Source organism: Takifugu flavidus, chromosome 6 (assembly GCF_003711565.1).
Source record: "Takifugu flavidus isolate HTHZ2018 chromosome 6, ASM371156v2, whole genome shotgun sequence".
Lineage (NCBI taxonomy): Eukaryota > Metazoa > Chordata > Actinopteri > Tetraodontiformes > Tetraodontidae > Takifugu > Takifugu flavidus.
The window spans coordinates 3,359,948-3,383,750 of NC_079525.1; the positions used below are offsets into that span (position 1 = coordinate 3,359,948).

The 23,803-nt window shown below is 45.4% G+C and overlaps 1 protein-coding gene and 1 long non-coding RNA gene across 10 annotated transcripts in view; both read right to left on the reverse strand.

The window, feature by feature from the left end:
* Window positions 1-513: 513 nt before the first annotated feature.
* On the reverse strand, window positions 514-1,569 carry LOC130527029 (uncharacterized). Its single transcript, XR_008950919.1, has 3 exons — window positions 1,071-1,569; window positions 767-936; window positions 514-653 (listed from the first exon to the last, which is right to left on the reverse strand). It is a non-coding gene; the product is annotated as an uncharacterized LOC130527029 (long non-coding RNA).
* Window positions 1,570-6,184: 4,615 nt separating this feature from the next.
* inpp4b (inositol polyphosphate-4-phosphatase type II B) overlaps window positions 6,185-23,803 on the reverse strand; it is an 81,299-nt gene continuing 63,680 nt past the window's right edge. For 8 of the 9 annotated variants that reach the window (XM_057035061.1, XM_057035062.1, XM_057035064.1 and 5 more), the window contains 11 exons: window positions 18,204-18,387; window positions 14,743-15,072; window positions 13,963-14,101; window positions 11,909-12,081; window positions 11,569-11,692; window positions 11,361-11,487; window positions 10,692-10,832; window positions 10,527-10,624; window positions 10,281-10,393; window positions 9,797-9,951; window positions 7,735-7,925 (listed from right to left, as the gene is read on the reverse strand). In XM_057035061.1, the coding sequence (XP_056891041.1) occupies window positions 7,751-7,925; window positions 9,797-9,951; window positions 10,281-10,393; window positions 10,527-10,624; window positions 10,692-10,832; window positions 11,361-11,487; window positions 11,569-11,692; window positions 11,909-12,081; window positions 13,963-14,101; window positions 14,743-15,072; window positions 18,204-18,387 (1,759 nt within the window). In that variant the 3' untranslated portion in view covers window positions 7,735-7,750. Of the gene's footprint in view, window positions 6,922-7,734; window positions 7,926-9,796; window positions 9,952-10,280; window positions 10,394-10,526; window positions 10,625-10,691; window positions 10,833-11,360; window positions 11,488-11,568; window positions 11,693-11,908; window positions 12,082-13,962; window positions 14,102-14,742; window positions 15,073-18,203; window positions 18,388-23,803 lie in introns of those variants that run through there. The other variant, XM_057035063.1, reaches the window with a different exon arrangement.

Sequence of the window (23,803 nt, forward strand, 5' to 3'; positions counted from 1 at the left end):
GTGTCAAAACATACTTGGCAATAAAGTCCTTCCTTCCTTCCTTCCTTCCTTCCTTCCTTCCTTCCTTCCTTCCTTCCTTCCTTCCGGATTTATCAAGAAGAAACACCATTGTGTATAACTGCAACATTGATTTGGCGATAAAATAATGGTTTTTATATTCTAATACTATAAAAGGGAGAGATTTTACCTTGGTGTCCATGTCAGTTCTGCAGGGTTGTGGATGTAAACATCAGGCAAATGGCAGATATGAAGGAAATGATGAGATCATTAACAACCTTCTGGTCAAACATCAACATGTGTGTCTCTACTGCAAAGCCTGAGAACCCTAAGAATGACGGGCATGAATTAAAAGGCGAATGTTTCGGCTGCCAGTTGACACAGCCGTACGTATCTTGAACATTTCCTCTTTTTTCTGGCGTTTCTTTATCTTTATCTCTGTGGTGCTGCGCCTGCTAGGGTTCTTACAAGTGTTCATCATCTCGGAGACCACCAACTTGTATCATTTCTCTGCCTATTTTATCCTTTTCAAATCCTGGACCGACTCTTCAGGGAGCTTCTGCCAGGGTATCTGAGCGTCGTCTACCCAGTTTGGTGCAGGTGAATAAAGGTTTCCTGTAGGTGATGATTTTTTTGACTATTTTTCTCCTTACTTTCTGTAAATTAATAGATTGATGACAACTGAAGAGTTAAAGGAAGTTAGATCAAAATGGCTGCTTTAAAAATAATATCAGACATGTTTGCTCCGGTAGATTTGGATTAGACTCACCATTATGGGCCAAAGCATGAACCGGTCTTCTGGCTTGTTTGGGTTTTAATGCCAGTGAGAGAGTCTCCTGTAATGTACTTTAATTAATCTGTCGTTGCAGCTCCAAGTGTGTTCAACGTCTCCATACCGACTTGACAACTTCATCTTTTTGGTATTTGTGGTTCAGCCACCTGTTAAGAGACACATGAGACAGTTTAAGCACTGAAATAAATGTCTTTAGTGTGACAAGATGCTGTGCTTCAATGGAACAATCAGCCATCCATCTATTACATAGGATGATAAAGGCCACAATAAGGTCACCTACAGTTTTGCACTCTAATCTTCCAGGCTCCCTTTTGACAGAGTACACGTGGTCCTGTGAAAGAAATTCACCATCACATACTCGCATCATCAGGGTCAAAGACATTTTTGAAGCTCTTCAGTTGCCTTGCACAACTTTAAAAGTGACCCTGTTGCTCTCATGTTCTATAACCTGATGAGAGGGCCAAATGTCAGGATCAATCCTGGATGATGACGTTTAACTATGTCCTTAAGCTGCAAAGTTAACTGCTGCACATCATCTTGGGGCTCCTGCACACAGTCTGAAGAAGTTCCAATTGGTCCAAAAGTCAGACTGTTTATCTGTGTTACACATTTCCGCAGCGTCCTCATCTGAAACGGAAATGCCTTTCAGTAATGTGCACAGGGAAAAGATGCTGCCATAAAACATGCATATACTTCGCACTATCTCCCCTTTGCGTCTCTCTCTCTCCCACCCACCCTCTCTACAGTATTGGCGTCTCCGCCCCCCCTCCCACCCTCCCTCTCTATTTGCGTCTCTCCCCCCTCCCCCTCTGCGCCCCCCCCCCCTCTCTCTTTGCGTCGCTCTCTTTGGGCGTGTTGGATCTACCACACCGCGCACAACAGTCTAGAGTTCAGCCACACCGGTGTCCGATCTTGACTGTCCGAGGAGCTTCATACGCACTGTGTAAAATGCTAAGATGTGAAGGTCACCTGCCCCCCCGCTGGGTTGTGGACCCACAGCTGCGCAGATGAGAGACTTCATGATGGTCCAGAAGACATGTCTCGGAGAGCAGCGAGCGGTGAGTCCAACTTTTATCATACGACACAGCAGCTCTGCACGTCCATGATAGGGAGGGGGCATGACTGAGAGAATACGTTTGCCGGGTGTCAAAATTCGCGAATGTCAGGTGAGCCGCTTCCAGAATCAGCGGTGCGGGTGCGGGCTCTGGGAAAACCACGTGATTGCAAAGGAACTCCGTGGTTATTCTTGGTCAAAATCACGCAACAGGATTGTGCTGCAGAAGTCGTTTCGCTTTTACTTTGGGTGCTGGTGCCTTTGTGTCAAAGGTCGTCTTACGCAAGGGTCTGCCCCTCCAGCGCGCAGGCGGTTAAAGGCATTTCCAAGTGTCGCTCCGCACAGATTATTCGCACGTTGCACATACACACGCACATGCGCACGTCTTTCCAAACAACCGCGGCTGCATTAACATACGTTGGGATTCATTCCTAAATGCATGAAAGGCGCATTGATTCGGCAGATATTCAGAATCAACCGTCTTACTGACATGTGTGGTTTAAATGTAGGGTTAAATATGACTTACACTCATTTTCTTCTTGGCTGTTTTCTCAAACAAGCCATTAAACTAAAGTTTCATTCCAAATAAAGTTTAATTGTATGGCCAACGCTGCGCCAGAATCAAATGGCGTGTAATAAACAGTATTTTGCTACAGCTGTTAATCATCTTGTTATTTGATGAGGTTCAGAGCTCAAATATCTGAAAAATGTTAACAACAATCAAGCAAACCTCAATGTCAGAGCAGCTGTGCTAATTTCCCTAATGGACATCCCCTAAAGGGATCAATAAAGTACTCTGATTCTGATTCTGTGCAGTTGAGAGCTGGCATTCAGGGCTGTGGCTGAGATGCATTTATTTCCACCTCAGTGGTTTGTAGAAAAATACCCGCAGGATTGAACTGAGGACATCTCCCCCATGTATTTTTGTGCCTGACAGGAAGAGTTCCCTCAACAGAAGCAGCCAAATCTTGGCTGCAGCTTCCTGGCTGCTGCCTGTCCGCAATTCTCTGTCTTCAGCCGCCTCTTTGATGCAAAAAAAAAGAAAGAATCCTTTTCCTTTTGACAAATTTGCAGGAGGGAAAACTTTTAGCACTTGTGGCAAAATGATTAAATACATCTGCGATATCTTGCAACAACGCTTTTGTCTTCTATGGCCTCAATAAAACTTGACGCACAACCAGAAGGACAACATACTAACACGCCTTTGTATTGTTTCCAGATAGGCGTCCATTTCCAGTCATCGTGTCATCTGTGCAGAGAGATCCTCAAAGCTCAAGTCTGGTTTCATTTATTTGTCCTGTGGTAAGAGAGCTTTGCCAGTCCCACTAAAACAAGGACAGATATTAGATTTATTCTCAGTAATTCTCAATAAACGGCATGTTGTGACAGTGATGGGAAAACATTTCCGGTTACCCAGCAACAGAGAGGCCAAGTAAATACGTCATAGGAATGGTGAACGTCAGCTTCACACTGAGCACATTCCAATAACCCTTGTTTTGCTGCCGTCTTCAAGCTTCTTGAGCCCGTACACGTGCGCTGCTTCCGTACCCGAAACAAGGGGAGTTCAAATTTGCGTCAAGGCGCTGAGGCCCGCCATTGAGGTGAGAGAAGGTACCACATCAAATAACGCTTTGGCTTATTCGCCACTAACGTACGTTAAATTCTGCCTGGAGTGGCGACGACGTCCGGCTAATTTCCTCTTTCTCTCCTCTTGCTCTCTTTTAGAACTCGGACGCGATGCTGTATGCACCATCGGCCAACAGTGTTAAAGTAAGTCCCTGATCTAGAGGAGCTGACAAGTTTATAAAAAAAAAACAAACCCAAAACACAACAATGCTGGGAGGGTGGCTATAGTTTGCACAGTTTAAGTTTTCTAAATCTGCCAGGGGCACCGACTGATGGTACCTGTTGTGCAGGCTACTCAAAGGCTCAGTTCCTTTTCAGTCGGTGGTTCCAGAAAACTGTCGGCACAATGCCAGGGATCACCTGCTCTGGGAGGAACCCATAACCTGCTGCACCAGCGCGACGACTGACTGACTGACTGACTGACAGACGCTTCCCCTGCTCCACTCCAGCATCTCTGGGCTGAGCTCTGGCTGATCCCAGATGGGCCGTGGTGGGCTGTACTGGCAGTACTGGTCCTGCCAGTTACAACAGAACCCGCGTGCCGAAGTAGCCTGTGGAGGCCATTTTGTCTGACCTGCTGTCTTCATGGTGCTCTTGAGCAAATGTTCTCGTGACCCCCCCCATCATGACTTGGGTGGGGGGTACCACCTCATGGACCTTCTTAGGGGGTACCTCGGGTTTTAGATTTGGGGTCATCCCTCCATCCATCCTCCCATTTCCTAATGAGAGTCCTGTGTAGGATTCTGGATATTATCCCAGCAGTCACTGGGTGAAATGCATGCACTCTGGACCGATCTCCAGTCCACACAGGCACACACACGCACACACACACACACACACGAAGTGTCACACCATTTAACATTTGTCTTTTTTAGCTGAGAATCAGAATGTTAAATATGCACCTGTCTGAAGTGGATCACCAAAAAGGACCAGCGGTCCATTATTATCCTTTGTGCTGAGGCGCTTTCCTCTCTCTTGCAGAAGCAATGTAAAAATATGTCGCTCAGATGTTACATGCTGGAGTTGATAATGGTCATCAGTGAGGAGGAAATTATGGACAACAACGCCAACTGCATCAGTGACTTTAATGAAATCCTCCCGACTGACAACTCCGTAAGTCCTGCTGGAAGTGACACCATTGCCTTCTTGCATTAGAATTAACAGCTGTGGACTTTGCCTGTGATTAAATGTGTGTTTTTGTAATACTAGAGAAAGTGGCCTTTGATTTTCATTTGTACCCTTTGCGTTTTTAAGCCTGATTGTAAAGTTCTGCTGCCTCTCTTCTCCCCCCAGGTTGGCTGTCCACCGTGCGAAGCGTACGCGATCAGAAATATTACAATATTCTTGGGAAGATTACAAAGCCTCTTGGAAGAATTGAATGTAATACAGAACACGTAATATAATGTAAATGAGAAGTATTTGTAAGATTTGTGGATATTTATGATATATTTTTATACTCTTGTTTCATGTATTTGTGAGCTGCTGAGCTATTTTATTAAACTCACCAATAAACACTCTGGAATTTGCTTCGGAATTCTGTAGCGACCCCACTCGGTCCAGTAAGCACATCCTTTCATCTGTATATTCTGGTATTTTTTGTTGCGATGTTTTTGTCAACCGACGCATTCCTCTTTTATTTAGTCATTTTATAGAAAACCTCAAACCACCCTCGCGGCACTCTCTGCCGCTGTTGTGTGGAGGTGCTCAAAGGTCATAAAGCTTGAGCCAATCCTGCTTGTAATAAAAGCTTTATAAAAGAGCGCAGACCTCCGACATTTCCCCACATATTGGGACTTACAGCCTATATATATGTATATAAGCAAGGTTACATAACTAAACATAATAGGTTGGTTTTTATTTTAAATTATAATTTCCTGAAATCAGTGTAGAACTTTTTGAGTAAGACAGACAGGTTGATAACGAAGGAAACACTTACTTCACTGGCTTCCAGCGCAGGTCTGGGCGGTTTTCAAGGTGCTGTTGCTTCTTTCTAAAGTAGAAGATGGCTTTGAACCATTGTGTTTGAGCAGAACTAGTGAATTTCTGTGCACTCTGCACTCCCAGGGGACTGGACTGTTGTGTTCCGTAGGTGAAGATGTCGTCTGATGGCCTTCCTCATTCGGAGCAGCGATGCTGTCCAGAACACATTAGACTAGAGTGCTCGCTCGATGTCTTGAAATCAAAGCTAAAGACCCACCTGTTCTCTGCTGTGGAGGATTCTTAGCATGTCTGTTTCTTATATGTTGTACTATTATTGTATGGATTTTAACTGTACTGTGTTTTACTCGAGCAGTTTTGTATAGTTTTAATCTTGTACAACATTGAGGGATTGTCATCCATAACTAGATTTACACACCCTAGGTCCTTGAAATTGCTCCTACTACAAGTGTGTGTGTGTGTGTGTGTGTGTGTGTGTGTGTGTGTGTGTGTGTCCTGCCTCTGTCCCAGTGAATACCGGGATTTGGTCAACATGTGATACTGATCAGGAACAGACGTTGTAAACAGGAAACAAGTGGACGTGATGAACATGGAGCTGATGGCTTCATCTCTGTCCATGTGAATCTGCTAATAAAATAAAACTAGGATGATGATGTTCTAATTTATTATTCACGGAATTGTTACATTTTTATTGCAGTGACCTTTGATTTTCAGGAAGGCCGCTGCCAGTTTAGGATCATAAAGTGCCTCCGCACCTTGAGAGAAACAGTCAAAAATACCCAGATTAAACCATTTTATTCTCTTTCCACCTTTCACTCACGGGCAAAAACGAAACAGTTCCAAATTCATGCGTTACAGTTCAAGATGACCACTGGAATATAAAAGTCGTTCATGAGTACAAAAATAAATTATTTAGTCCAGCAGCATGAATTCAGTTCATGTGGCTGAATCTTGAGATATATAAAAAGAACAGGATGGAAATGCCAGCTTCTGATTCGACACCAGTATTTGGGCCCAGATAAATAAAAATGTCTACAGCAGATATGAAGGACCTGGGGACAGAGAACATGCCGTCATGTGAAAGCTACAGTTGTCCTTAAACGTTACACAGATATTATTATTTCGGTGTGGGAATAAGCATTCGTCCAGCCTGCACCCGACATGGCTACAAGCTGCTTATTTTGGATGGTTGTAAAGTTTATCCATCATTGGGCCAAAAAAGAAAAAAGGTGCTTTAACTCAACGATAAATGAGCCGAGGATTAAGCAAAACGGGGCAAGTGAAGCCTCAACAGACAGCAAAATATTTATATTCTTATAAGTCCAGCAGTTAGATGCAACAAAACATTTGATATGTTTGTGGTTTGACAGTAAAACGTCTTCAAGAGTCAACTTTGCCGTAAGTCCCCTCAGGTGGTCGGTAGCACTTGGGAAAGGCCATCAGCTGCAACATGTTGAAGGCATATTTCCTGCATCTAATATTCTTTTCAACGTTTTCAATCCGACATCCTTCTCTGGTGACCAAATATGGAAGAGGAATTAGGGAGGAAAGAAAAGAAAAATGAAAAAAAAAGGAAATGAAGTGAGTGATGTGAGACAATGATTGCAACACTTAAATAAAAAGTGGCTTTGGAAGAAGAATGAACTTAATGCACTATTCCAAGAATGTTTAGGCTTTTTCAAGAACAGAACATTAAATAATAATCACCCATACATCGCTGCCTTCTCTCATGTTTAATGGCATTTCTTTACTTTTATTCTATTAGTACTTAATTTGCAAAAACACATATATTTGTCCCCCCGTCTTTTTAAAAAGTATTTCATTTTATGAGATATGGCATCAGATGTTTCAAGTTTTCTGGTTTTTATACAAAATACATCAAAAAGTAATCACCACATAGCACATAGCTTTTAGTAAATACTTCAGCTCTTACTTCCCAAGTGTAAAAATTCTCTGCGTGAGCAGGTCCAAACCTGCAAAACCTAGTGCCAGCCTAATCTTTTCTGCATTTGAGCCATATCACTGTCTGTTTTGGGAACTACGGAGGCCCTTTTTCTTACATTTATAAATATTGATGAGTTTAGAATTAAAGATGTGCCTCAGGCTGTAATGGCGGTTATAACGTGTGCGTAACTTAACACATCCATCCATGAGCATCAGTCAGACCTCAAATGTTTATAGTCTACACTTGCAACAGGGAAAATAAAGTTAGTAGTCCCGATCACCCTCTTTAATCTGGGATTAACCTCATCTGGTAAAGACCACCCCTCCACCACCACCTTGGTTAAAATAACCAGCAAACACGGAAATAAGCAGTGAGTAGAGATGGCATTGGCAGCAGTTTATTGATATTTTGCGAGCAGAAAAACAAGGCTTAAAATGAGCCACACAACCAGTAAATGGGAGCTGACGAGCAGCAGGGCAATGGGGTAAAAATGTCGCGATGCTGGTTTGTTCTGTGTGACGGCGCCAGCCTCGGGGTCCTCCCACTGCCCAAGGTCCCCCTGGTTGAGCCGACTGCAGGGCGGCCCCCGTAAAGAGTGAAACAGAACCAACAGAGACAGATAAAACACACTGTGGTGTTAGTACAGGTTAGACAGCATCTAAGTGGGACTTCTGCCACTAGCTGACCCGTCGCTGGTCGTGACGGGGGGCGGGGGGCACCAGAAGGTCCACTTAGTCACAGAGTGCAGAGAGAAAATACACACAAGGATGAGGAAGAGATGGAAAGGATGGGAAAGAGATGCATGCGAGCTCTTATGATCGGATCGGCCTGATAATGCTTTCATTCATGTCCAAAGCAAAGATACATGCTAGTGGGTGAAGAGTTGATTCATTAGAACTTTAGTTGCCATTAGCTACGCATGTTCCGGATGTATGAGTGTTGCAATCATAATTAGACATTCCCCTCACAGATTCTACTTCTATATTTTTGAGGACCACTTCCACTGTTCTCACCTGCACGCGCGCACGCACACACACACACACAAGCGCGTTCTTCCAAGACTGAGTCAAGTAACATGTAAAAACTTGTTGGTCAGTAGGAATGAAAGGTAATTGGTTTGAAGTTCAAGCTTGAACTTTTTTCTTGAAATTAAATCAATTGACCCCAAAGAGGTTTAATTAGACCTGAATTAATTGTGAAAAGGTTGTAGAGCTTTTCCAGTGAGAGTGTTTCTGTAGCAGAGAGTGCACCAGAAATGCACCTCCCTCCTCATCTTTCAACTCCGTTCCACCAGAAAACTATCCATGATTTAACTTTCTGGTTTAGAGCAGCCAAAGATATATTTGTTCAAGTGCGCAAAGCTGCTTGTGTTACATTTGGAGGTTAGTGAGGACCCAAAAACACAAAGTGAAACTCTATCTTTTTGAGGACCAGCCAAACTGTCCTCATTTCCCAAAAGGTCCTCAAAAGTTGTGTGTGTGTGTTGTTGTTGTTTTACTTGCTACATATTGAGCACCAGATTATGCAATCTTCTATCAAAATGAGGCTGAGGTTAGGACTGGGTTAGGGGTTAGGGGTCAGGGGTGTGTGGGGATGGGTAAGGTTAGAGTAGGGAGCTGGGTAAAAAAGTCCTCACAAAGATAGAAGTACGTAAGTATGTGTCTGTGTGTGCAAGAGTGTGTGTTTGAGTGGATGTTGTGTGGCTTTGTTTAGGCCCTTATATCTGACTGATGCTTTAACCTGATGAAGTCACTGGGTGTGTGCACATCTGCAGCACAAGCCTCTCTGATCTGATCAGCTTGTGTGATTTGGACAAGTTCTCTGCACTCTGAAGACTTCCAGCTGTGCATGTGCCCGTGCCTCCACGACGGAGGATGGTTGAAGGTCGTGTAAACATGTTTGCATCACACATCGTACAGTGATAAAGTGGAAAATGTTTTGCACGAGCACCAGGTTTCATGAGAGGGTTATGAGTTCAGATGAGTTTCACACTTATCAGAGACAAACTCCCTAAATTACGTGCTGACGTTACTTTGGTGTGATTTGCTCTATTTTGAAGGCAGTAGAGAAACTGAGAAACTGATGAATTTTCCCATGAATCTTAAGGGTGGAAATAAATAATTCTTGCTGGTCGTGTGGTGCAGGCCTGAGGCATCTGACGTTTAAAATCTCTGTTAGAAGTGTTGCATCAACATGGACCAATTATATCCAAAAGTGAGCCACTCACCACACTACAGATTAAATGGCTAAATGGTATTAAATGTGGGTTTCTGAATCTGGATTCTCCATTTAAAGCATCTAATGTGCAGCTCTGTTGACAAGCTGAGAGTTCAAGACCCCTGAGCTTTATCCTTCTTTGCAGTATCCACGGTGACAGATAAATGGGATAAATCTTAAAACTTTACATTCAGAAGAGTCGGATGCTGCGTGTTCTCGCTCTTACCTCCGCATACAGTCCAGAGCTCGGATGAAGAAATCCTTACTGAGCTGGTGTTCGTCACGCAGGAGGGCGCACTGCTCTAATGTGACAGACATGGATGTCCGGTCTTTGGCACTTTTGCAGCTAGTAAACCTGATGCCATTTAACCTTCGGCAGATCTGGAGAGAAGTGAGGAGGCATCAGCAATTCACCGGGACACCGGATACGTACATTTTGATGTTTGCAGGTAGGTCACGATGTATGAGAGCAGTGTGAAGGCCTTCTGGAACCACTATTGGGATGGGAACATACAGGAATGTATCCCAACAGTGAGAAGCTACGTGCTAACTTACAGCAAAATTAGCTAAAATGCAGCCTATCCATGCATTCATCTAGATTCTTTTCAATATCGAACTCCATGATCGCACATACCTGGGCAGATATGGTTTGACAATGTTTAGCTTGTGCATTGTTCAATGTGCATCTTCAGTATCTAACCGTATCTCACCGTTCCAGCAATCCACAGAATCTCCACATTCTTTCTTTTCTTCGTAACCACATTCTGACCCAGGGTTTCAAGTAACTCTTTTATGTCCGTCTGCGTCTGAAAACACGGCAGACCTGCCCGCAGAAAAGGACCAAGTCAAAACAAAAACACAAGTTAGACTTAAACAGAACAAAAGCGAAGCCCCTAGACTGAAGAGTCGACAGTTTGGGGGAAAACATGAGGAACGAGGAGGGGAACAAAACTCACATTCGGTTGGCACCTTTTCGCTTAATAGTTTAAAATAGGCCTCTAGAATTTCAAAATTCCTCTGGTTTATTCTCTCTTGGAGGGAAATGTCTCCGAACCTGAGAAGAGAGATGTCACCATCACATCTGGCATCATGTCCACTTTAAGACTAAATGATGTGCGTACCTCTCAGCAATGGTTTGCTGTTCGTTAATGCCCACGTTGAACAGCACTGGAAATACCCTTAGAGGCTTGCCCTCCCTGATCTCCTCTGGCAAGACCTGGAATACCAGCCGTGGTAATGGCACTTGTACAGTGAAATGGTCTCTGAATGTGGGAAAAGGACAGAGGAACGGAGTTCAACATGTCTTTCCAAGTCGGGCAAGTTGGACAACTTGATACTCGAGGGAGGAAAGAGGAAAGAGATATTTTTCAAGACGGTTCTGCTTCAGAGGTTTGAGGTTTACTCCACTTGTTCTTCTAGAAATCTCACACCTGCACACGAGGTGACAGCTGCTAACGGCTCAGATAATGTTGGCGTGAGCAGCACCTTTATAAATTACGGGCGGATGGTTTTAAAGTCAAGTCAGCCTTACAAACGCTGACATGCAGGGACAACACTCCTTTTTTTCTTAAGCAACTCTTACATCCCTTTTTTAAGCAACTCTTACATGGCACTTCACTTTGTGGTTTCCTGTTGCTTCCTGGGGGTTTAATCGTTGAAAAAGTCATGTGAAAAGTAGGTAAGGTAGTCACAAACCCCTTGTGGAGTTATACATGGCCTAAAAGCTCAATATGATGACACAAAGAAACCCCCAAAAGTGAAAAAGAAGCAACAAAAAAGAAGCATTTTACCGTCTGCCACGAACTAAAGGTTCAAGGTCACCGAGGTCATCCGTCTGGGCCTCTGTGATCTGAAAGACGACCTTCTGCAGGTCCGCGATTCCAACCTCCATGTCCTCCAACATCCCGATCTCTTCGCCTTAAACAGATTCAAAAGTGCAACTGTGAGATGTGCACTGCATCACAGATGACTGCAGCACACGACAAAGATGCTACTGACTGTAGGTGCTCAGGAGGCTCTCGAACTGGGCCACCAGGCCAACCTGGTGAAGCTGCCTCAGGAAACCTTTGTCCTGCATTCCTGCGTAAAGCCTCATGACAAAGCCACAGGCCAGGGTTGCCAGCTGTAGCAACACACATCGTACAGAGGTGTGACTCATATGTTTTGTACCACAGTTTTGTGATTCGATGAGTACCGACACGTTGCAGAGTTCTAAAACATTTCAAAGGATTTTGTAAGAGGCATGTTGTGAACGATTGAGCGGTGCGGTGGAATGTCGACGGTAAAACCGCATCTGCACTTCCAGATCACCTCGCGTCGCCTCGCTGCGGCCGCTTACCGCCTGGCTGAAGACCACGTCTCTCCTCTGCTGCAGGAGGCAGCCCTGCGGCAGGCTACAGGCTGCCTCCTGCAGGAGAACGAAGGTCATGGCTCTTTTCGCCTTCTCCACCACCTCCGTCACACAATCCTTCAACTTGGTCACCAAAGGATGCAGCTGTTCTCTCCAGTCCCCTGTGGAGAGAGGTGGAAGGACGTCAGGACGACATGCGACGATAGCTGTGATCGGAACGTGTGTGTGTGTGTGTGTGTGTGGTGTGTGTGTGTGTGTGTGTGTGATCTGCATGTACTTATAAATCTAATAATAAAATAATAAATCGGAGGTCTACTGTCAAACTGTCCTGTGCAGTGACGTCATACTGGGCGAGAGCAGCTGTCAAATAAGAGGCTGCACATTTATCAGCCCATCCACCCATTTAGATTGTTACGTGGGATTAACGACCTGACAGAGTAGATTCTCCTTCTTCCTTCTTCTGTCTGCTCCAGTCGGGAGAATCGTATTTTTGGATGGTTTTAGATGAATTGACTTGACAAAACTAGGATTCATTGATGCCGAGGAGAGTGGCTTCTTGGCAAGCAACTGTGTGCAGATGTGCACTGTGGTAAATGCCAAAAAGATGGACAAGCAACTAAAAAGCTTCGAACAGAACAGAAATCTCTCTGAAATTAAATTCCCAGGTTGTGCCCGGCTTGACAGTCAACCCCTTGAGAGGCAAATCTTCTGGTCACACAACATACTCGTAATCTGCTTTCACGAATATCGGAACTGGGTCACACTACAAGTGTGACTTCACGGTGTCTACACTTTTCTTCGTACAGACTGATCTCTTTGTCTGCCAACAGGGGGCAGTGTTGGCCCAATAATGTCAAAAATGTGGGCATCTGGTTCCCCACCACAACTTGTTCTCTCCAGTGACAATCTGTTGAAAAGTTTTGGGTGTTCAATGTGGAAATACACCTACACAGATGGATAAACAGACGCGCACACATGCACACACACGTACACGCACATACAAAATCAGGGCTGACCAAGAACGTTAAGCACATCAGACTTTCCCTGCCAGAGAAATCATGTCTTATCTCTTTCTGCAAATATCACCTCTACACAGAGGACGACTCCAGCTGTCATCTCTGTCAGCCCACCTGTCTAACCCCCCCCAACACACACACAGGGGCGCTCACAGAGCGCTTCGCTGGCTTTAACACGGAGATAAAGCCTTTGTCATTATTCGGTCTGTTTGTATTTAGACAAGCATTATCACAATTGGTCGCAGCCTGTTCATTGTCTTAAAAAGGATGTCATGCACACACACACACTTGCATGCACGCATGCCATCATGACTAACTGCTCAACCTTAACCGCCAACCCCATTTTTCTAGTGAAATACAAATTGTGGTTGTAAACATGAAGTATGTGAGAACAAGCACACACAGACGCACACATAGCTCGTCTCCTTGTCGCCTGGTCAGACTGATGCCTCTCCTCTCTGTGCGCCACTTGGCAGCTGCAGCGGGCTGCACACTTGTCTAGACACAAGCTTGCAGCAGGGTTTCATTGGGCAGAAGGGAAGACTGGGCAGATTGTGGTCGACAGTGAGTGGCTCTGCATATCAAACAGTGTTTTCATCAACTTTCTCTTCTCTTTTGCCAAAGCTACAACAACCGCAGGTTTGTTATTCCCTCGGCTGTTGTGATCAATTTATTTGCATAGACACAAACTCCTCCAAGTCTCCTCGAAGCAAATGAGGGAACACTTCATTCATTCAAATTAAGTGGGTGACGGATTGACTGCATCATGGCTCCCTGGGGAGGTGCTTCTCTGAGGAAATGTCTTGGACAACTGGACCAGCAGTCGGATACAGGAGCTGCTCCATCTCACACCAGCCCACCAAACAGCCCCGGGACGGTCACCATGGTGCCACTTCAGCCGCTGTAGATGCACCATAAACTGTCTGTCCTCCTCCCCATTGGGAGGAGCTCAGATGCCTGCAGCCAGGTGTCTTCCCCCCCAGTGCTTGATATCTAATCGAGCCTTATTACAAACTCAATAATTACCAGGGTTGTGCGATGTGATGACATCAGCCAGCTGCTGCTCAGGGACCGGCTCCGGTTTGCTGTTGTCCTCCTCCCGCAGTTGGTCCACCATGGCAATTACGCAGTTGAGCCGTTTGGCCACGCTGGCCCACACTCTGTCCTAAAGGGGCAGAATGCATCATTAGTAGTTAGATTCCTGCTGATTATGTGTTTCCCAGGCTGCAACTGTAACAAAAAGAAAACGTGCAAGCACCTCAGAGAGTATTTTCATACGGCGGAAAGTTTTTTTTTTTCGGCTTTATGTTTCAAAAGGTCGACAGGAAATTGCCGTTCGGATGGCCCAATATTACTCACAAAATGTTTGGATGGTTTCCAGCTTTCTCTTTCTGTTCCTGAGCTCCATCTGTTGATGTCATTGATGCTTCTACACTGTGTGTGTGCGTGTGTGAGTGTGTGTGTGCGTGTGTGTGTGTGTACATATGTGAGAATCTGCGCGCCTGCGTCCTGTAAGTGGCTGGGTGTATTTTGGTTGCTTCAGACATATGGTTTGAATATAAAAGTGGGGAATATTTTAGGAGATAATTGGGTGCCGTTGTGCAGAAATCATGGTAATCTCCTGCTGTCAGTGTGGCAGAAGCAAACAGTTGCAGTGAAAAGAAGCAACGCGGGATACATTCATCGGCATGGAGACCACTAAAAATCAGCTTCTGCTCCTACATTCCTCATGTCGAGACATTGTAAGCCTCTACGTACTTGGGTTTCATAAAGACTCAATTCATTAAAAGTAAAATCCACACTCACCCACTCCTCTTCATCATATTCTTTATGATGAGGGATGGAGTCTTGGTGTTTCAGGGGCCCACCCTCTCCTCGAGCGGTGGTTTGTGATCCCTCCACGTTGTTACACACCGTGGCGCTCTCATTGATTGATGTGGTCGGGCTGTGGCCAGGGAGCCCCTGAGCTGGGCTCTGATTCTGGCCGCTGCTCTGATGGTTGTGGCCTGGTCGCTGTCCTCCCTGCGAGGGGGTTTGCTTCTGGCTCTTGGAAACGTAGCCCGGCCTCGCCGCGTGCAGCGCTAGCAGCGCGCTCTTGACCAGTTCATCCTTAAGCGTGTGGACGAATTGTTCCGTCTGTGGAGGAGAGAGAGGCCAAGAAAAGGTGAGAGGTTGAGTGGATGGAGAGAGACTGCGCCTAGGTGGAGATGGGGAGAGATTTTCTTTTTCTTTTTAGTGAGCGTGTGGCGCCTGGAAGAAAATACTTGTTTGATGGGAGTATTTACAAAGGAGAAGGGAAAAAAAGAAACCCGCCTCTGTCTCCATTACGGCATCGCAGCGACGCAAATGGCAGCAAACAACAAACAATTCAATTACTCCTCTAAATTCTGGCGCGCCTCTCAGAGGAGCACACCTCTTTTGGTCTCAAACACACCAGCGACTGTATGTCGCCGATGGACCTGGTTCTAAGGAGCCTCGCGTCTGCCGCTGAAAGAATAAGGGCTCTCAAGAGTAATTGAGTTGGAGCTGCAATAAGCAATTTTATTACCCCGGCAAACAAAACAGCCCGAGTCATCTGCGAAAAGAAACCTATGAGGTCACTGGATACATATATTTATCACGCAATCACGTCTTCTGCCCTCGGATCCCCGAGGCCGACTGAATAATGAACTTGCAGGGAGTGTTTGGGAAATGGGCTTGTCAGCAGAAATAGCCGATGCATTTTTCAAAGAACATGTCAGCTATAATGAAAGATTACAGGTGGCATTTCTTCCCCCCCGGTTTTCTTTATCCCGTGCGTTAAAACGAAAACCGTTACAACACGAGGTCTCTTAGACTGTGCTGAGACAAGATATATGTCTCTAATTCCTGCCAGCGAGGTTACACACACGCACACATATATGCATACCTATTACTAATTCATATCCAAGTTTGTTTGTTCCGAGCTACTGCTGTTATGACTTGCATGAACATGTCTGATTAGTGTATTTCTTCTTAAGGAATAAAAACACCAATTCCAGCTATGGCATGCTAAAAAGCGATCATATTCAGCTTGTGACAATAGATTTTTCATAATGTTGCACACTGGACATGACAGAAACTACATTTCTTTTCATTTTTACAACTTTCCTCCTGTCCCGTCGTCTGTTTTTGTCATTTAGGAAGCAAAACTCTGCTTGAAGTGTTCTGCTCTGGAGCTCTCAAACGATAGGAAGACGATTGGTCGGTAGGAAACGGCCCCTTTGATGAATGCAGCAGCTGAAAAATAGCAAATTACAGCTACACTAAAACCACAGCTGTGATAAATTCATATCCATTTTAACTGCCATTCGTGGGAGAAAACGAGCGCCATTACTGTGAGTTAGCAACGTGAGAGCTGAAATCTATGAATAAGTTGACAAGCGTAATTGCCCGAGAAAAGCATTTGTGGCAGAATTATTATTCTCTGATGCGATTGTACACAAAGTAAACATCATTCTGAAAGATAACAATGTTTAAGTGACTTGGGGAAGGGGTGGGGGGGAGCTGTGCTTAAACTAAATGCCACTTAAAAGGAACATGGGATATCAAAATGGAAATTCATATTCAAATTGAACTCTGCTTATCTGACCCCAGTGTTAATTAGCAATCTACCAGAACATATATTATTCATTTTCGCTCCCCAGACGATTGGGGTTGTAGTTGTCATGTTTAAAACAGTCTGAAGTCATTTGTACTTCTCAGCGAGGCGCTACAGGTGTCCGGAAGGTAACTTTAGAAGGAAGCGTATGGATCAAAACCATTCCAGTAACGCGCAGGAGTCCTGACAAAACCGCCAGTTTAATGACTGCTGGATCTGGAAACAACAGCACGCCTTCAGGTGGAGGAGAACACACGCCTTGATTTTCATAGCCGGGGTTAAACCAAAGCAAATGCCCTCCTCCACACTCCTCCACACCAACCTGCCTCCCAGATCTGAAACGCTGGGCCTCCTTCGGGATAGATCCTCTTGCTGGGCCTCCTTGATGTGATCTGGAAACAGGCATGTGAGCCAGAAAACTCCTCTGCGGGCTCGACTGCAGCGGGGAGGCAAAGTTACATCGGATCTGAAAGCGAAGGAATCTATTCATCCCAAATGGTTTCCACTGGTTTCAGCCCAGACGAGTGGATTTTGAGTCAAAAATAGAGCCTTTGCTCTAAACCGTCATCCTTCACGCGAAAGGTTGGATGAATAGATTCCAGATGAAAAACGGCACTTCTCCGCTCCATCGTGCGCTCTTTTGTACATGCTTTTTACACACTGTATAATTTAACATAATCAGTCACACATGGTGAAACTCTCAGCTCGTCAGTGCATTTAAAATGAAATGAAATGAAATTATTATTACGGCCCTCGACAGATCCACCGTCTCATGTAGGGCTTATGGAGAGCTTATGGTCTGCCCCAGATCATATGAAGATCAGGCATCAGATTCCGGACAGGAAAGTTGCATCAATAATTGCACGAGCCGAGCACCTTGAGCCGAGGACGAAAGAGGCAGCAAATGATTTGGAACTTCTTTTTTCTTCCATTGCCTGGATTTTGACTGCGACGTCCCATTTTGACCCGTTTCTCTCAAGGTTTGACTCTTAACACACACAACAAGATGGCGCGCTCTGACTGTGACAGTGTTTTGTCACATTTTGGGTGTGGTGGTGGTGGTGGTGGGGGGGGTCGCATCACCTGATCTGCCCTCCATCACATGCGCGGCGCGCGTTAGCCGAATGAACCCCTGCCTGGGTCAGCTCAAACAGGGCCGCTCTCTGATTGAAATCTCAGCGTAGGTGTGTGTGTGTCTAATCAAGGATGAGAGGAAGTGGTGACAGAGCGAATGTACCAATTAAGCAGGCTGATTGCGCTCTATTCCACTGTGGCAAAAACAATCTCTCCCACAACAGATTGCAATCTGACAGCACCAGATGTAATTCATTAATTATCCTGATAAAAATGCCTCAACGCTGCCATTCACTTTTGTTGCTGTGGCATTTTTATGATATCTTGGATTCCTCTTGAAATGCCAGTATTGCCTGCAGTGCATGCTGGGTAGAGAGCTCTACCTTGGTGGGTTTTACAGAGCTGCGCTTTATTTGGGGTTTGAACCAAAGCCGGTTCGGGATTAATCAGACGGGGCGTGACCTGATGGCGGCTGATAACCCGCGAGAGACGCGGGTTTGAGAGTTGCAACCGCTCAAGGTGAAGAGAGATGGATAAAAGTGAGAGTGGGTGGAGGGTTTGGGGGATGCCTCACCTTGTCAGAAAGGTTCTTGAGAGCATCTTTGAGCCCAGGCGAAGAGTGTTCCTGGGCAGCCTGAAGGAGCTGGTCCGCCAGGGAGACGATGAGCGGCTGAAGGAGATCGACGGTGCCGAGTACCTCCTGGGCTTTGGCTGTGTGCTCCGGAGAGTAGTAGATGCACTGGTAGGCAGTGCTGAAGCTGTGGCAACGGGAGGAGAAAATAGAATCAAATCAGGTTTGTGAGTCTTCCTGGAGCTCTAATCAAAGAGAAATGAAGGATCTTATTGAAACTGTAATTTAGTGCTCGTCCACATCGCTGGGTTCCATTCACAGTCCACAAGAACCACTTCAATCTTCAATTCTGATTGCCTCAGGATCAGAGTTGATGGTTTACATTCATTAAGTGGGAGCTATCAGATTCCCATATGACCTCCTGTGCAGAAGGTACCTTAATACTGACAACAGCGCACGTCCAGTCAGGCATCATGCACGAGCACGTAGCAGACGTACATCTGATCTGGTCGCCCCCAAACAGCTTAGATTAGTGAAGATTTTAGTCAGAAAATCTTCTTCAACTGCTGTTAAACATTTCTGCCTTTTCTGGACAATAATACCATTAGAACTGATTATTTATTCGCTGTGAAGCTTAGTTCAAATAAAGAGCCCTGATGAGATTAACGGAGATAATCCGCACTTTCCAATACATTTAACGCGTCTGGCAGGGGAGACGCCACTCTCCTTTTGTTCCAAAACCTATGAGATGAATGCTGGTACGAGCTGCCAAAACTAATTCAATGCTTCCATCAATTGTCATAAACTCGCTCGTCGTTAACGTGGCGTCACGGCTTCAAACAGCCTTGGGGTTGAGCCTGTTTTACTTGGTCACCACGCAGAGAAAGATGCCCCACAGTGGACACACGAGCACCTTTAGCACCGCAGCTTCAGCCTCAGCTCCATCCTCCTCCGGAGCGGTGATGACTAGCGCCCTCTCTGTTTTCCAACCCGTGTTGATAGTTGGTCGCCTTGACGATGCAGCCGTGCTCTCCAGGTACTCGGCCTGAATCATCAAACTCAACCTGCAGTCCAGTCAACCCATTTCTGCCTCATGAATAATGAATCCCCCCCTCCACGTTTCCAGTGAGCTATTTAATCTCAGACAAAAACACCTTTTGTCAGGTCCTGGTTTCGGGGCAAATCACACCAACCACACATTCTCCTCGGGTAAAGTTCCAGTGACTTTCAATGAGCTGCTGTTGACTTCCTGCCATCAGATGTGGCGAGGAGCGAGGCAGTCATTTGCAACCCTCTCAGCTAGTTTAGAGTCAGCTCTGCAAGCCTCTATGTAGGCCAGACCCCAGAGCCAGATCCTAAGGCATAATTGACATAAGAGATAGAGAGGGGGGGGGGGCAGGAGGGGCACATACAAAGAGCTGGCATAATATGAAATTCTCTTCAGCCCTCTGAATATATTTCAGAGAGGGAGTTGAGCACTTCTGTAGAAGTCGCCCTGTGTGGCAGCAGCTACCTGACGCACCAAACGGAGGAAATCTGACGGCCCAAAGAACCCCCAAAAAACACTATTTTAGCCACTAACTACATCTTTGACTGGCCAAAGTTAAAATCTTGGCCTTGTCATCATAGCTAATTAGACCCCTGGAGAACAACCACCCACGAGCACAAAGCTAATCAAAGGAATCACTAAGTGAGACAGCGATACTCAGCAAACTGTGGACCACTCACACACACACACACACACACACACACACACACACCACACACACACCACACCACACACACACACACCACACACACACACACACACACACACCCACACGCACACACACACACGCACACACCCACACACACACACACACACACACACACACACCACACACACACACACACACACACACCACACACACCACACACACACACACCCACCCACACACACACACCCACCACACACACACACACACCACACACCCACACACACACACACACCACACACACACACACACACCACACACACACACACACACACACACACACACACACACACACACACACAGCGCTGCTCCATTACAGTTTAAATTACAAACACCATTTCTTTCAAAATCACAAGGACTCATTAGGGTTGGTGGTGTGGCGTTCCGGGGCGGTGAAATAAATCCCTCCATCTCCGGATGCCTCCATTTTAATGGGTTGCACCATTTTTAAACCCGGGGGGTGGGCTTGGAGGCTGTCCTGCATTGGAAGTGCAACACTGATGGTGGACCAGACGTTTCATCCCCAAACAGAATCACTTTAATCACTTTAGACTTTCCAAGATGCCAAGACCAGGTATCGAATCCTTTCTTGCTTGCTTTCATAGCTGCACCTGTAATGGTCCCGGCTAATCTATTGTTCGAATAAAAAAGCCTTTGACTGCATAAAAGCTTCAATTATCCCCATTACATATTGGAAATGATCTTATGGCCCTTTTACATAAGACATCCCTCAGAAAGTGGGCAAAAAAGAAGAAGTTGTGGGGCACTTACAATTACTTCAGCTACTCAGACTCGATAAAAGCCCTGTTGACTCTTAAGTACAAATCCAATCCCATTACAGGCCCAGTGCAGACAATAATGAACAGGTACAACTGCCACTTGTTACTAGAGGACAAAATTGATCTAGACTAAAGGTGGTTTAGGCAGGGAAAGTTGACTGTGTCCTCAGCGTTGCTATTAAACCCACAACAGAGTAGAAAACGGCATAAACGTGCAGACACATTATGGAGCTGCTTCTGTGTGCACCTGTGTGATCTTGTATTTGCTACATTAGAGTACCAAAATTCTCATTCTACTAGCAAAGTGAGGACATTTTTACAAAATGATGCCATTTGAGGTGTTCCCCATAGCATCAAAATGACAGATAGAGGGTTAAGACAAGGCTCTAAGGTTGAGGTTAAAATTGGGTTAGGACTTAGGGTCTGGGGGGTAATATCTTTAGGAGTCCACACAAAGATAGGAATATGGGGAGGTGTGTGTGTGTGACTCTGTCTCCCATTCATAATGTCATTGTTTAAAGTAAAATGGATGAAGAATAATAATTTAAGAAATCCACTATATAAAAATCCAACAATGTTAAAATTGCATTTTTGTCAAACGTCTTCACCCTCGGATTGAGGCCACCCAAGTGCAACAAACACTGATAAATCAACAATAAAATTGATAATTTGCCCACTGAAATAGGTCTCACATCAGCAGCCTGGAGCTGATTCACACAAAACCCTGGAAACAAAAGCGTGAAAAAGCCTCCATGTTCCAAAATCCTTTCAATCTACCACAAGATAGGAAGTTATTTACTCTTTGGGCTGAAACTGTGAAGAGACTATTGAACTTTAAAGGAATTCTGTCTTTCTTTCTCATCAAACCATCTTGAATCTTTCATGTAATCATAACATTCCTTTGCTGTGTAGCGAGATATATCTGTACTGAGCCTGAACATAACAGAAAATCCTTTAAAAAGGGAGAAGAACTTAAGGTTTTCACTGGTTAAATGCATGAACCAGTGATGTAGGTCATGCCTTCATTGGATTATGTATAACTGAGTGTAGACAATGACATCTACATTTTTAATTACATTCATAAAATGAGTAATGCAATGCGTCTGGCCATCAAAGATTTTAATGGGTATTTATTTATATGTCTCTGGATAATAAAATAAATCAAACTGCTGCATGTTTCTTTATGGTCTCAGTTCAGCATTGTTGACAGAGCTTTCACAAAAATGTAAAAAACACTGACCTTTGATAAAGATAAAGCCTATATCTAAATAATTACCCCATATTAGGCAAGTTATCTTGAGTTTAGCCTTCAGCCAATGGCTGCCGTCAAACACTCGTGTGTCTGACTTAGTAGAAGTATAATTAACTGTGTCAAATATACAGGAGACTGTCTCAAGTGGGACTGCCTACTCATATAAAGGTTTAAATAAGATAATTCACATAGTTGGTGCTTTTTGTCTGAGAGGAATGTTACTTGAGCTGTTCCGTAGCTCCGGTGGGGCATTTATATTGCATGTAGTTGCATTTATAACCCCTGTCAGAAGGGTTGCTTCGCTCAAAGCTCCTCCAGACTCCATTACATGACGTCAGCGCGCTGCAGTGAGGGGAGCGGTGCTTTTAGGAGCAATTGCAGTCAGACCCCAACACACTCCCTGATAATGTATGATAATGGATTCCTCTTAATCCCATCTCATTTCCATGTCCGCCCTGGGTACGCCACGTGCCTCCAGCCATGAAAATACCAAAGGTGCACCAACGTTCCCTCGGCACCGAGTCCTGGGACTCCTGAAATTACCGCCTGTCGTCTCCTTAAGGTTTTACTAAAACAGCCTGAAAGAAGAAGCCTGTCACCAACACATACTGTATGTGCTGCGGAGGTAAAGCTTGAACTTCACCAGGATAGCAACACGTTGCTAGGATGAAGCTCTCCCCAGCTTTCCTGAGTGATCAATAGAAATGGGTTGAAGCAGTAATGAGAGGAGGAAAACCGCTGGGCCCAGTGGCCTTATTAAACCAGCACATCTCAGTGCACGTCTAATTAATAGTGGAAAGGAAATTAATGGCGATCTCGCCGCCCAGCAGGGTGAAAGTCAGCGGAGTCTTGCAGCTCTTCAGGTGACTGCCAAAGTCACAGCACTTTATTCAGACTTCTGTGTCCGGGACTTCATCCACGCGGACGCAGCAGCAACACTGTATAATCTGCTGGAAGTTGCTGCTGCACAGATTGTTGCAAATGGCAACTCCATCTGCTGAATCTTCCACGAGGCACTGATCTCCCAGCAGTTCTCAGAGTAACAGCCAACCTTTTCCTGGGTGATTCAGACACAGGCTCGACAGATCTGAGAGCAGATAAGCCTCAAGGCCACTGCCAGCATCCCTCTTCATCACTGATACAACCTGGAGCAGGCAAACAGCTAACAAGTCCCAGCCACATGCCAGTGTCCCGACACACTAACGCCTGGATAGACTGATTCACTTGGACAACCGGCCTCGTGTAGCTTTGGCCCAAAGAAGCGGCTAAAGTGTGACGTCGTCTCAACCGTCTCCTGTCCGTCTGCGGCTCCGCCCGACCCAGGAGACCGGATAGAAGACAGAAGTCCTCCGCCCATGCTACGCAAACAGGCATCTAGGATGCTAGCCCCTCTCCCAAACGGCGCCTTTCATCATCATGCAGATTAGTAGGATCGTTCGGGAAAGGCTGGTGATGAAAGAATAGACCACCTCAGCAAATCTGGCGGCTCCGTCTACGGGGGTCCAATTAAAAAGGGATAAAAATCCTGCGACTTTCTGAAACAGCCGTTTAAGTGGGACCACGTGAATTAATGAAAGATAAATGCTCCTGCCCCGTCTGTACATGTGCAGGGTTTCCGCGGGAATGCTAAGCGCAGATATCGATTAAACTCTTTCCCGGCCCGTCCCGAGAGATAAACTGCATTGTCTCGTCCCGTCATTGCCAAGTTTGGCCAGTCTAGGCTTTAATGGATCTGGAAAGAATCCCTTCTCGCTCTCATCTTGTGTCCAAGGAACAAAGATGAATGGTTCTTTCATTGCCCTCCCGGTAACACCTCTT